This window comes from Panthera onca, chromosome F2, assembly GCF_046562875.1.
Source record: "Panthera onca isolate mPanOnc1 chromosome F2, mPanOnc1 haplotype 2, whole genome shotgun sequence".
Classification (NCBI taxonomy): domain Eukaryota; kingdom Metazoa; phylum Chordata; class Mammalia; order Carnivora; family Felidae; genus Panthera; species Panthera onca.
In genome coordinates, this window is record NC_138356.1 from 44,379,712 (window position 1) to 44,391,975 (window position 12,264).

At 44.7% G+C, this 12,264-nt stretch overlaps 1 protein-coding gene across 1 annotated transcript in view; it reads left to right on the forward strand.

The window, feature by feature from the left end:
• Positions 1-11,707, forward strand: part of LAPTM4B (lysosomal protein transmembrane 4 beta) — a 77,347-nt gene extending 65,640 nt beyond the window's left edge. The window contains exon 7 of the mRNA XM_060610993.3: positions 10,529-11,707. Coding sequence (XP_060466976.3) covers positions 10,529-10,606 — 78 coding nt within the window. The 3' untranslated portion in view covers positions 10,607-11,707. The remainder of the gene's footprint in view (positions 1-10,528) is intronic.
• Positions 11,708-12,264: the final 557 nt, after the last annotated feature.

The following is a 12,264-nucleotide window of genomic DNA, read 5'->3' on the forward strand; positions in this document are numbered from 1 at the left end:
AAAGGACAGCTTTTTCCTGAGAAAGTTTTAATTCTCACCTATTTGTTGTTTTGCCTCTAGATTAAATCAAGCTTACATTTTCTACAAACTCTAGTAGAAAATCAATAAAAGAATAATTTGCTTGCAAAATAGTCACAAAGCCTTGAAAAATAGTAGCTAAAGCTATTATGTGTTAGTATATATTACCCACTGTCTTTTATATAAAGATTTATTCCATAAGGTTTTTAAAAAAATGTTTTTAATGTTTATTTTTGCAAGAGAGAGTGAGCAGGGGTTGGGGAGAAGCAGAAGGAGGAGACACAGAACTCAACGCAGGCTCCAGGCTCCACACTCCACACAGAGCCCAACGCGGGGCTTGAACCCACGAACTGTGAGATCACAACCCAAGCCAAAGTTGGACACTTAACTGACTGAGCCACCCAGGTGCCCCTAAAGTCTTTTTTTTTTTTTTTTAATGTTTATTCATTTTTGAGAGAGAGAGAGGCAGGCAGAGAGGGAGGGAGACAGAGGATCTGAAGAGGATCTGAAGAGGGCTCCGTGCCAACAACAGAGAACCTGATGGGGGCTCGAATTCACGAACCACGAGATCATGATCTTAGCCGAAGTTGGATGCTTAACCAACTGAGCCACCCAGGCTCCATAAAGTCTTGTTGTAGTTTACTATCACAAAAAAGTAGGGGCTCCCGGGTGGCTGAGTCAGTTAAGCGTCTGACTTTAATTTCGGCTTGGGTGGTGATCTTATGGTTTGTGAGTTCAAGCTCCACGTCGAGCTCTCTGCTGTCAATGCAGAGCCTGCTTGGGATCCTCTGTCCCCCTCTCTCTCTGGCCCTCCCCTGCTTGCACATGCTCACGCTCTCTCTCTCCTTCTCAAAAAGAGTAAACATTAAAAATTTTTTTAAAAAGAGAAAAAAGTAACACACCTTCCTCTCTCTCCCTCCCTCTCTTTTCCTTTCTTTCTGTATCTATCCATTCATATATGGAAAAAAAACTTCTTGACCCAATTAATTTCCATTTTGTCTTATTTCTAGGTCATTTCAACACTCGTTTGTCTTATTTTGCAGTATGACCAATACTGCAAGCCACAACATCCTTTTAAAACTGTGTGGGATAAAGTGATTTGTTGAGCCTTAGTACATTCCATGTACTAATAAGCACATTGCTGAGGTTTATTTATTTCACTAACCTTGTGAGAGAAACGCTGTTATGGCCCCTGTTTATAGATGGAGAAAAGTAGGGCTTTAAGAGGTACGTGGCCGGCCCGAGGCCTCGGAGCTGGGACTGGTAGACCCAGATGGTCTGCCCCACAGCCCATGCTCTTAGCCACTACCCCAGTGGGCCTCAGGCTTCTTGACACGGTGGCAAACAGGAAGAAACAGTGTTTGTATGGCACACTCTTGTGAATGGATACTGGTTGAGAAGCTCTTCCCCATGGAAAGTAAATTCTGTTCATCAGCCCCCCTCGGCTAGCAGATGAGCTGTCTGCTGGTTCAGGCCTTGTATGGTTCAGTTAGTGCGGTATCCTCAGTACCTGGCACACAGCAGCACCAACACTCATTGATGAAATGAATGGAAAACATTTAATAAATCATTTGTCTTGCTCTCTTTTTTATTCATTTGGTGGAAATCACTTAGGTGATGTGAACCAGACCAGCTCCGTGCCTATACCCCTGACCGTCCAGTTGTCATCCACAAAAGAGCACACTGCGGAGCTCACACGATTTCTTCCGTATCTGCTGCTTTTCTTCCATTCCAGTGAATGGTAGCAATGTCTACCTTGTCACCTTGGCCAGTCATCTTTAAACTTGTTACAATTAGTCCTTTAGTCTTTTCAGCTCTACTTTTCAGTTTTCTTCTCTCTGTTGCTGCCAGACTGATGTAAATCATAAAACTGATTTGTCAACCCTTTAGTTAAAAGTCTTCATAGGGGGCACCTGGGTGGCTCAGTTGGACGAGTGTCTGACTCTTGGTTTCAGCTCAGGTTGTGAACCCAGGGTCGTGGAATCAAGCCTTGCACCAGTCTCCACACTGAACATGGAGTCTGCTTAAGATTCTCTCTCTCTCTCTCTCTCTCTCTCTCTCTCTCCCTCCCTCTCTCTCTCCCTCTCTATTCCCCTTCCTCCTCCCCCCCTCCTTCTCCCCTACTCACACATTCACACACTCTCTCTAAAAGCAAAAACAAAAAATTAAAAAAGTCTTCAGGGGCGCCTGGGTGGTTCTGTCAGTTGAACGTCCACCTTCAGTTCAGGTCATGATCACCTGGTTCATGAGTTCCAGCCCCGCATCGGGCTCTGTGCTGACAGCTCAGAGCCTGGAGCCTGCTTCGGATTCTGTGTCTCCCTCTCTCTCTGCTCCTCTTCCGCTCACACACACTCTCTCTCTCTCTCTCGCATGCGCGCGCAAAAATAAACATTAAAAAAAAATGTTTTTAAGTCTTCAGGTGGTTCTGTGCCACTTATTATTACTGCAACATTTCTCCACTGTGGGTTACTCCACTTTGCTGTGTGATGGCTGTTTGTGACTTGTGGGGTGGTTTGGTATTGTTTCCCTCTTAATAAATAGGAACAGATTCAGGATTTACCCCTACAATAACCTCAGTCTCAGCTGCACGCATTCTAGTATTTCCTTGAAACGAGAGGAGGGAGCGGAATCCTAACTTCGTCCTGCCAACTCCATCTTATTTGTGAAGCAGCTTTGAGGGACTGTTACTGATGTGTTGTCAACAGCGGCTGCTCTCGCTCTCGTGAGCTGTCGTGCTTTCACAAATACCAGGCCCCTTCACGAAAACCACCCCCTCCCTCCCCCGAGGAGCCAAAACAAGAAACGTCTAAATTCACAGTGGTATTTTCTTGGCTTTTTCATGTTTTGTGGGGAGAGGAGGGCGGTTGATTTTGTAAAAACAATCTGTGCCTCCTCAGTTACCAAAGACCCGTATCCACCCCCCCTCCCCAAAATGGCGAGGACTGCTGGTTTCTATGAAAGAAGGTGCTACTTCCCTGCCGTTGCTTCCAAGACCAGCTGGGGTCCCACCTGAGGCTCCAGACTCATCCGTTGTAATCCCACCTCACGCACCCAGGTCTCCAGGCAGCAAACTACCTAAACCTTCTTGGGTGTGCCTCGGTCTTTCATGACATGCAGTTTGCGTGTACTTTTCCCCCCTCCCGGGATGACCCCTGCTGTTGACATAGGCCATCCTGCTCCACATTTCAGCCTATCATCATCTCTGCCTTCAGCCCAGCTGCCCTCTGATAGGTGCCCCCATGTACGTGGGTAAGGCGTGAGTGCTGGCTATGGTGTTTTCAACCAAACCTTGCCGTGGATTTTAGAATTATAACTATATGCCCACATCTCTTACAGTAAAAATGGCATCCACTTTTCATGGACAAATAGTGCCTTTTCTCATCATTCAGTTACTTTTGTTTAGATTTGGTAAAGGAGGACGTGGGAGGTGTGGGGACGGCAAATCCTATAGTAGGGGGAGATGAGTATACTGTCTGCTCCTAGCTTTTTTTTAAAAAAAAATTTTTTTTTTTAATGTTTATTTATTTTTGAGACAGAGAGAGACAGAGCATGAATGGGGGAGGGGGACGGGCAGAGAGAGAGGGAGACACAGAATCGGAAGCAGGCTCCAGGCTCTGAGCCATCAGCCCAGACCCCGACGCAGGGCTCGAACTCACGGACCACGAGATCGTGACCTGAGCTGAAGTCGGACGCTTAACCGACTGAGCCACCCAGGCGCCCCCCTAGCTTTTGAGGTAAAAGGAATCATGAGCTGGCTTGTTTCCAAAGGAGTTTCTCGGCACAACCTTAGGACTATCCTTCCATATTCAAGAACAGGAATATCTTCAGGATTCTTGAGAGAGGGTCCATGTCAGATAGGTTATTGGTTCAGTGACCTTCCCTCATGGTATTTATCCAGTCATCTGTTTGCCTCAACAAGCAGGGCCCAGAGCAGCTTCAATTTTAGCCTCTAACACTCTCTGCAACCACCAGAGCTGGGGCAGGAAGAGAGAACTTCTTTTCTAACCCAAGGAAATAACGATGTGAGTAGAGGGCTTACTGGTGTCACTTTCCTGAGGAGAGCGTGCTGCGTAGGTGAGCTAGTTTAAGATAAAATAATACTGTTTCAGTTGTCTGTCTGTAGTTGGAAAATCGCTGCCATTCATTGAGCATCCAAATGCTGATCCTGTCCTGCACATTAGCATTATGTTAACTCCCTTAAATCCTTATAACACCCTTTCAAAGGGAACTTGTCGTGGTCTTCATTGTATAGATCTGCAGACTGAAGTTCAGGTAGATTTCATAACCCAAGGATCATAAATCACAGAGCTAGAATTTGAACCCGGGTCTGATATCAGATCCTGATGGCTATCCACCACCATATTGCCTCTAGAATATGGTCATGGCCACACATCAAGTAAGTGATGGAACTCACATTTGAACACCCCTTTGTCTAAGAACAAGCTCTGAGAGAGGGATACAGAAGTGTGAGACTCCTGCTTTTTAGGAACTCTTTGGAGAGGAGAAAGGTAAGTGTATATGAGACTATTAATAGTACAAGATAATATACAATTGATAACTTACATAAGTGCTTCAGGAAAGTGATTTTGTGGTTTGAGTTCAGAGGGTCGTATTATAATTACTGCCATTTCCAGTGTTGTTCTTATGACTTCATATCATCTATAAAGAGTATGAAAATCTATCATTGTGGTGTTTTTATCTCAAGAACTTATTGTACTGTGATTGTACAGCATAATTAAGTGGAGAGGAGTGTAACCAAGGCTGGAACATTTCAGATCTCCATATTAGAAGTGAATTTAACATGAGCCTGGGGTTGTTTGGGTTTGTATGGAGTGACAGGAAAGGAGCGTTCCAGGAGAGAAAAATCACGAGAAAAAGGAGTCAGATCGGTAATGAGCGCACTATGCCAGGAATCCTGGGAATAGATGGGATGGGGTAGGGTAGGGTGGGGTCAGATACGGGGCTGCTGTTGACCTGGGCATGAGTAGCGGGAAGAACACGGTAAATGAGGGAATTGTTCGTTTTCCTGTTGCACACATTTGTTTCCTTGGGGGTACCTCAGGGCACCATAGTTCTCTAGTTTTCTTTGGAGTGTGGGGTGCTCTGCACTATGTTCCGGTGTGGAGGTTGGGACTCACAGGACTGGAGGGGGGTCTCAGGTGGGTGTGGGGGCTGGTCCTGATCACCCTCTCTGTGGGAGCATGTTGCACCTGAGGTGATAACTTCAGCCAGCACAGTGCTCCCCAGTTGCTTTGTTAAGTGTCTGTACTGCTGGGGTCCAAGCCCTCCCACCCTTCCCTGCTCTGAGAGTTGCAGATCTGGCCAGTCAGGCTCATCTTCCAGGCCCCCTGCAGAAGCTCCTGTCAAATCCACAACTTGCCTCCAGCCAGCAGGAATGACGCAGCCCTTAGCCTGCCCACCACCCTCAGGTTGAAAGTTGCCCCTTGATGACGGACTTCGACTTCAACGCTGCCATGATTACTCTTTCATTTTTTAAATGTTATTTGTGTTGTTAACATAGTATTACATATACATAGCTGAAGATCCTGCACAGAAAGATTGCTTTCTTACTTATCCTGCCCAGCTCTTGCCTGTTACCCCAGCAGTAAGTGCTGCAGACTCTTTTTCTTGTTTCTTCTAGGGTTTACCTCTGTATTTTAAAATAGTGTCTACCTTGCTGTTTGGTCATCTGCTCAAGATCTCTTTTGACTTCTTGTTGTTGGATAGGATTTAACTCTCACTCACCTCCTCATGTTCCTTGCTTCCCTTGTCCTCCTCGTACAGTCATATCAGATTTTCTGGTGCCGCCATCAGTCAGTGTTTACTTTGGATGATGCACATATGTGAATATTGTTCAGTGCAGAGCTCTGTGGTATACATTTTCTTGTATAGTGTTTGTTTTTTCCCAGTAAACATTTGCCTTGTTTTTTCAGCTGCCATGTTTTTTTCCTGTTACCTAAGCCCCCATCCTTTCTGTGTGGCTATTAGATCTGTCAACCACCTACTAATACTATTTTCCAAGTATTTTGACTGTGTAAGGTCATCTGTCAGTTCTCTTTTTTTCCTAGGGTTTCTCCTCCCCCTGCCCCAGTGTGGACAAGGTGCCACACAGTCATCGTCCTGGTCACTGGTTTCAGTTTAATTTACATTGCCCTGGTAGGATGCAGGGGCCAGCAAGCAGCCTTCTGGTGCGCTTTACCTTGTGCCTCATATTGACCTCTGGTCTTGACCCCCAGATCTCCGGGGAAGATTCTCTGAGAACATGACGAAAGCTCTGAACACTCTTCCCAAAACACAAAATTGGACATGTAATTTTGTGAATGTCTGTAGACATGTATGTAACTTACATATAATACTTAGGGGGTGTGTGTGTAAAGCTGACAACTGTAGAGTTCCATGTAAGCTTTTAATGCCTAAGCTCTACTATTATGGTTGAAGTCCAACTCTAACCATAGTACCCAAACATCTCCTGTTTTTACCAATAAATAGTTCTTTTCTCTCGACCATTTTATCATCTCTTAGTATTTGATGGAATGAATTCGTTTCCCAAATTTTAATGACTTGTGGATTTATGGAATCCTTCTGTGAAATCACTTCCGTGTTACATTTTTTGACCTTTGGTGTTAATTTATTTCTCCCTCCAACTGTTTCATGTATTGATGTATTTGTTGTGTTGAACTGCAATGACCAGGGAGCTGCTTTCCCACAAGCACAGTGTCACTTAGCAAGGTAACTCCCAACGAAAGAGACACTACGGACACACAGACTCTAATCTTCCTAGTGAACAGCTGCCTTCTGGGGTCACTGGCAAGAGGGATTTTCCTCTCTGCATGGAAGAAAGTGACACGATCACACAGTCACCCTGTGGTTGAGCTCCTGTTAAGACAAACTCCAAGGGACTGTACTTGGATTAGAATTTCATTAGATTGAATATTGCTTGAAGTAAAGTCCTCTGTGGTTGAGATTTGGAACGTCTCTGTGTTTGTCTGCTCATCGAGCAGCTGCCGTTTTCCAGGCAGTGCCTTTAGTTTGAAGTAGGACATGACCTATATTCTTAGTCCTCAGAGATTATTTTTGTAGTCACTCATTGTGAATGACTAAATTTTTAAAAATGAAAGACTGAGTTTAACTAAAAGCCAACTTCTAAAAATGTCAAAGTAATTGGATTTCAACCAGTTTTGTTATGTGGCATCTTAATTGGCACGTCCCATCTTAATCTACAGTTGTTTTTTCAGATTTCTAAGTACTTTATTGATCTTTAGAAGAAAAGGACAACAGGAGGTGTTTTTAGTCAGCGTTGTCAGACTGTAATAGAAACAGTATGGCAGTCCCCATGTCACCAACCCTTCCTTGAAATTGTCAATGATATTAACGTCATTTCGATCAAAAAAAATGACGCTATGGGGCGCCTGGGTGGCGCAGTCGGTTAAGCGTCCGACTTCAGCCAGGTCACGATCTCGCGGTCCGTGAGTTCGAGCCCCGCGTCAGGCTCTGGGCTGATGGCTCGGAGCCTGGAGCCTGTTTCCGATTCTGTGTCTCCCTCTCTCTCTGCCCCTCCCCCGTTCATGCTCTGTCTCTCTCTGTCCCAAAAATAAATAAAAAACGTTGAAAAAAAAAAAAATTAAAAAAAAAAAAAAATGACGCTATCCCTTCTGAATGTAAAACTGATTCCATTTGGATGACTTTCAGTGAAAAGAGCGTGAGGTACTGTGTGAAGACCATCTTCAGTGTGGTTGTGGGGACGTGAGGATAGGTGAGACTGTCACGAGCCCCGCTGAAAGGGCAAACTTGTCACCAGGCCTCTTGACTTTGGATGAAGGGTCCAAGGCAATAGGAATATTTGAGACAAAAGGCCAATATTGGGATGTGAAGATAACTGTTGTAAAATGAAACTGTAAAACAAGTTTGAAGGGGCACCCGGGTGGCTCAGTCGGTCGAATGTCAGATTCCTGATTTCGGCTCAGGTCATGATCTCACGGTTCATGAGTTCGAGCCCTGCATCAGGTTCTGCGCACTGACCGCCTGCAGAGCCTGCTTGGGATTCTCCCTCTCTCTCTGCCCCTCCCCCCGCTCGCACTCTCTATGTCCCTTTCAAAATAAATAAATAAACTTAAAAATATAATAATAATACAAGTTTGAAGACAAATCACAAGAAATAGTGACAAACTGCCAAACTTAATGTGAAAGTAGGTATATTTTGACAAACAAAATTACAAAGTTACAGTACTTTTTTCTTTTTTTAAAAAAATTTCAGGGGCCCCCTGGTGGCTCAACTGGTTAAGTGGCAACTTTGACTCAGGTCATGATCATTTTTTGACCTTTGAGCTTGTGGGTTCAAGCCCCGCATTGGGCTCAGTGCTGACAGCTCAGAACCTGGAGCCTGCTTCAGATTCTGTGTCTCCCTCTCTCTCCTGCTGTCTCTGTCTCTCTCTCTCTCAAAATAAACATTAAAAAAAATTTTTTTTAATTTCATGTTTAATCTTTGGTGTACATTTTTGGAGAATCTGAGTGTTGTGTTTTGCTCAGGAAAGAAAATAAATTGGATACAATGGCTTGATTTCAGTCCTTTTTTAGTAGCCCTGCTGTGTTTTAGAATAATTTCTCCAAGGATAATGATAGATAGGAATCAGTTCGTTATTTAATGAGGCCGAGGAGCATCATGCTGAAGCTCAGTCGTGGAAAATGTAAATGTTTTTAGTGTCGATCCCAGCTGTTGCTACCGGTTCTAAGTAGCCACATCGAATGTGCACACACGCACGCACACACCTATGTGCAGACACAGGGAGCGGAGCTGTGGCTTTGTTGTAGAGAGTACACTTTTCTCCCACGTCAGGCCGAGACCTTTAGGATCCCTCGTCAAGATGCTCCTGCCAGTTACTGGGTAAAGTGCCTGCTCGTGAAAGACAGGGCTCCAGTCATGCTCTGACCCTTGTCCGTCTTTCCCTCCGGTCCCAGAAGGTACTCTATGTTCAGGTTTCCTCCCTTTGCCGGTGCTCTTACCTGTCTACCTGCAGCACCTCCTCTTTGCTCTGGGGCTGATGCCACGTATCCTCCCGAGAGGCCTAAAGGAGTTTTCCGTGTGCGTTCTTTAACATCCTGTTCACACCCATGCATTGGTCGTGCCTGATTTTACCTGTTTCACCTCCAGTCCTCTGTTAATGACTCTTTATGAAATTTTCTCTGTTCAAATGACTGGGTGGTTTCCAGTCTCCTAATTGGCCTCTAGCCAGTGTAGATGTCCTCTGCCTAGAATGCCCGGCTGCACTTCTCCCTCTGATGTACCATACAGACTCTCCCAGGGCCAGCCCAGGGGATGCCTCCATCATTTATTCTACAAACATCTGAGTTCCTACTAGCGAATAGGGACTGGGGCCATCTCTGGGGCTAAGTGAGACAGGGCTGCACCTCAAGAGGAGCTCCCAGACCGGAAGAAGAGAAAAATCAGCAATCAGGTGTGTTAAGAGAGGGAAGAGTGTTGCCTGTATGTGGTATTGGGGGAAGGGGGTGTGACAAAAACTTAAAAAGAAAATTTTAATGTCCCTATGGAAGCTAAAGGGATAAATAAATGAAAAGGCAGGAAATTGACTTTTACATTTATTTACTACTTTCAGTTTAAGTGATGTCCATAATTTTGTTTTGTTCTGTTCCATTTGTGAATGAATATTCTTCCTCTTTCCACAAAGCACTTGAGGTGGGTAAGGTTTTCGTTCATCTCATCTCTCAATTCCTAAGGGCACAGACTGTCTTTTATTTTAATTATCTTGTACCCACAATGCCTGTCATTCAGTAGGTGCATAATAAATGTTAGTTGATTGAATCAAGGCTAATTATATTGAGTTGCTATTCCCTGGTTTGTTTTTTACTCCCCAAATCAGTCAGTGTTTTCTTATGTTGACAGCTCATGAACAATTAGAAGTGCTTGATTTTGTACCTGAAATGTGAACAGAAAGGTTGTCGATCAACATGAGTGTTTATTCTTATTTATTTCTCTTCACCCATTGACAGATAATATCGACCATCTCAGGGGTGCATCAAGCAGTGTTAGTATTTTATAGACCTCAGGTATCCACCTATTATGGCTGCAGAAATGTAGGTTAAGTAACTTACCACGGCTGTGCCGGTAAACTGTGGCTGATCTCAACCATGAGCGTGGCTCCTGTGGTCAGTTAGGTGCCTGCCCCAATTGTGTGCACACGTGGAACTCACGCAGAAGCCTTTCGTGCTCTGGAGAGCCACAGTCGCCTGCTTCCTAGTCCTAGCGACAGTCCTATGTCCCTCCAGGCACATGTGAACAGGGTTAGGAGAACCTACAGAAGGGCCAAAAGTCTCTTCCCATTTTCTTCCTTAAGAAAAAGTCTCTCATCGAAGGGTAGCCACTTGCTGGCAAGTTGATCTTTGGTACCGGCTATGGTAAACGTTTAATTGCATGGAAGTTCCTTTAAAGTTAAAGCTCAGGCGAATGTATGTGCACTTTTACACACTAACCCTCGTCTTCTCTGTTTCTTCTCAGGTGCTGTTACCCCCTTATGATGATGCCACTGTGAATGGCGCGTCCAAGGAGCCACCACCCCCTTATGTGTCTGCCTAAACCTGAAAGTGGGGCAGAGCTGAGCGCAGCGGCTTGATTTTCAGATGTCAGAGCAATAGTTCTTTCATTTCACTTCTGGGTTGAGTTCTCTGAGCTTATTTGTTGCTGAAACGCTACAGTTTTAAAATTTAGATGTTCAGTTGAATCCCTCTTTAGTTTTAAAGACACGCTTCAGCTAGAGCACTGTGATAGACTCACTGTAGAATTCTTTGTGTAGGGGTGGGGCGCAGCGGGCTTACCTAGTCTTCCCTGGTTTTCCCTAGACATTGAAACTTCCCAGCAGTGTGGATGAACCTGGAGTCAGAGAAGTCTGTACCTGCTGGGCCCCAGAGTCGGGGGGAATTAGTCATCCTTTTTCTCTGTCTTCCCTCTGTCTCTTTTCAAAGTGTAAAATAAAATCGAAATTAGACGATGCTTTTCTTAAGCCATTCCAGTGTTTGAACAAACCCTTATGGAACAGGAATGTCAACTGTGTAATCATTGCTCTAATTAGGTAAATAGGAGTCCATATCTATATAAATAAAACAAGAATTTCCTTAAGATTCTTTTTGACTTAAAGTCAGTGACAGTTTGTATCTGCTGTTCAAGGATTTTGTCCATGGGCTAAATTGACACCCTTCAGCAATCCCAGCCAGTGACGGCAGCCGCTCTCCGATGGCTGTTCTTGCACACCCTGTGTCGGGGGTCGTGGAGTGGCATGTCCCATCTGTGTTACAGAGGTGGAACTGATTTGTTTAGTTTCTCATGGTATCTGGTGCTTCCTTCCTCCTGGCTTCCCATCCCTACCCAGGACCCTTCTCGTTAAGTATTTGCCTAACAGTATGAAACAAGATTTTCTTCTTCTCTCCCTGCAAGGAACATCCTACTGTTTTGAGATTCTGAGTATGCCTTGTCATCTTTGAAACATAAGACGGTCTTCAGAAAAATGAGGAAGGGTGCTTTTCTTGTGGAATGCTCGTATCTCGACTATCTGAAGTTCAAGGGACTTTTATACATTTCATATATTCAGAAGTCACAGTTCTCCTGTTTGTTCATTGTTGAGTGTGCTGTAAATGAAGGCTTTGCAATTAAAGTGACATTTGCCCACATCTGAGAAAATAACCTTTTGACTCTGTGGTCATCGTACCTAGGGACCCTTCCCACCCACATGTGGCCATGCCGACACACGTAGTTTGGCCTGAGGAGGCAGCTTTACAGCTTGTTTCACACATATGTATTTTTTAATATTTCGGTGCTGATAAAATCAGAGTATCTTAGGCCAAGAGAAATGGAGCCAAACTGACCCGAGCTTCTAACGTTCCTAAACCCCACCTCTGCCGAGCTCCGCGTGCTCGGCTGTTTTGCGTATGGTTGTTTAGGTCCATGGTGTACTTTTAATAAGCAGTTCAGATTTTACTCCATGCCAAGGGAGATTAAATGAGAGAGGTGGGAGGGGAGATTTTTATCCCTGAGAATCAGCCTCGGTGATTTCTCTTGGTATATCTCGTGAGTGTTCTTTATAAACTCACCCTGAGAAATGCTGTTCCTGGAAGCTTTGTGCCCAGAAGACTCACACTAAGTTAATCATATTAAGAGGTGTTAGGAATGGAAAAAGGCCTCTTGGCAGTTTCACTGACCCTCGAAGGCACGTGGCATGTCACGGTGGTTTGCGTGTTCCT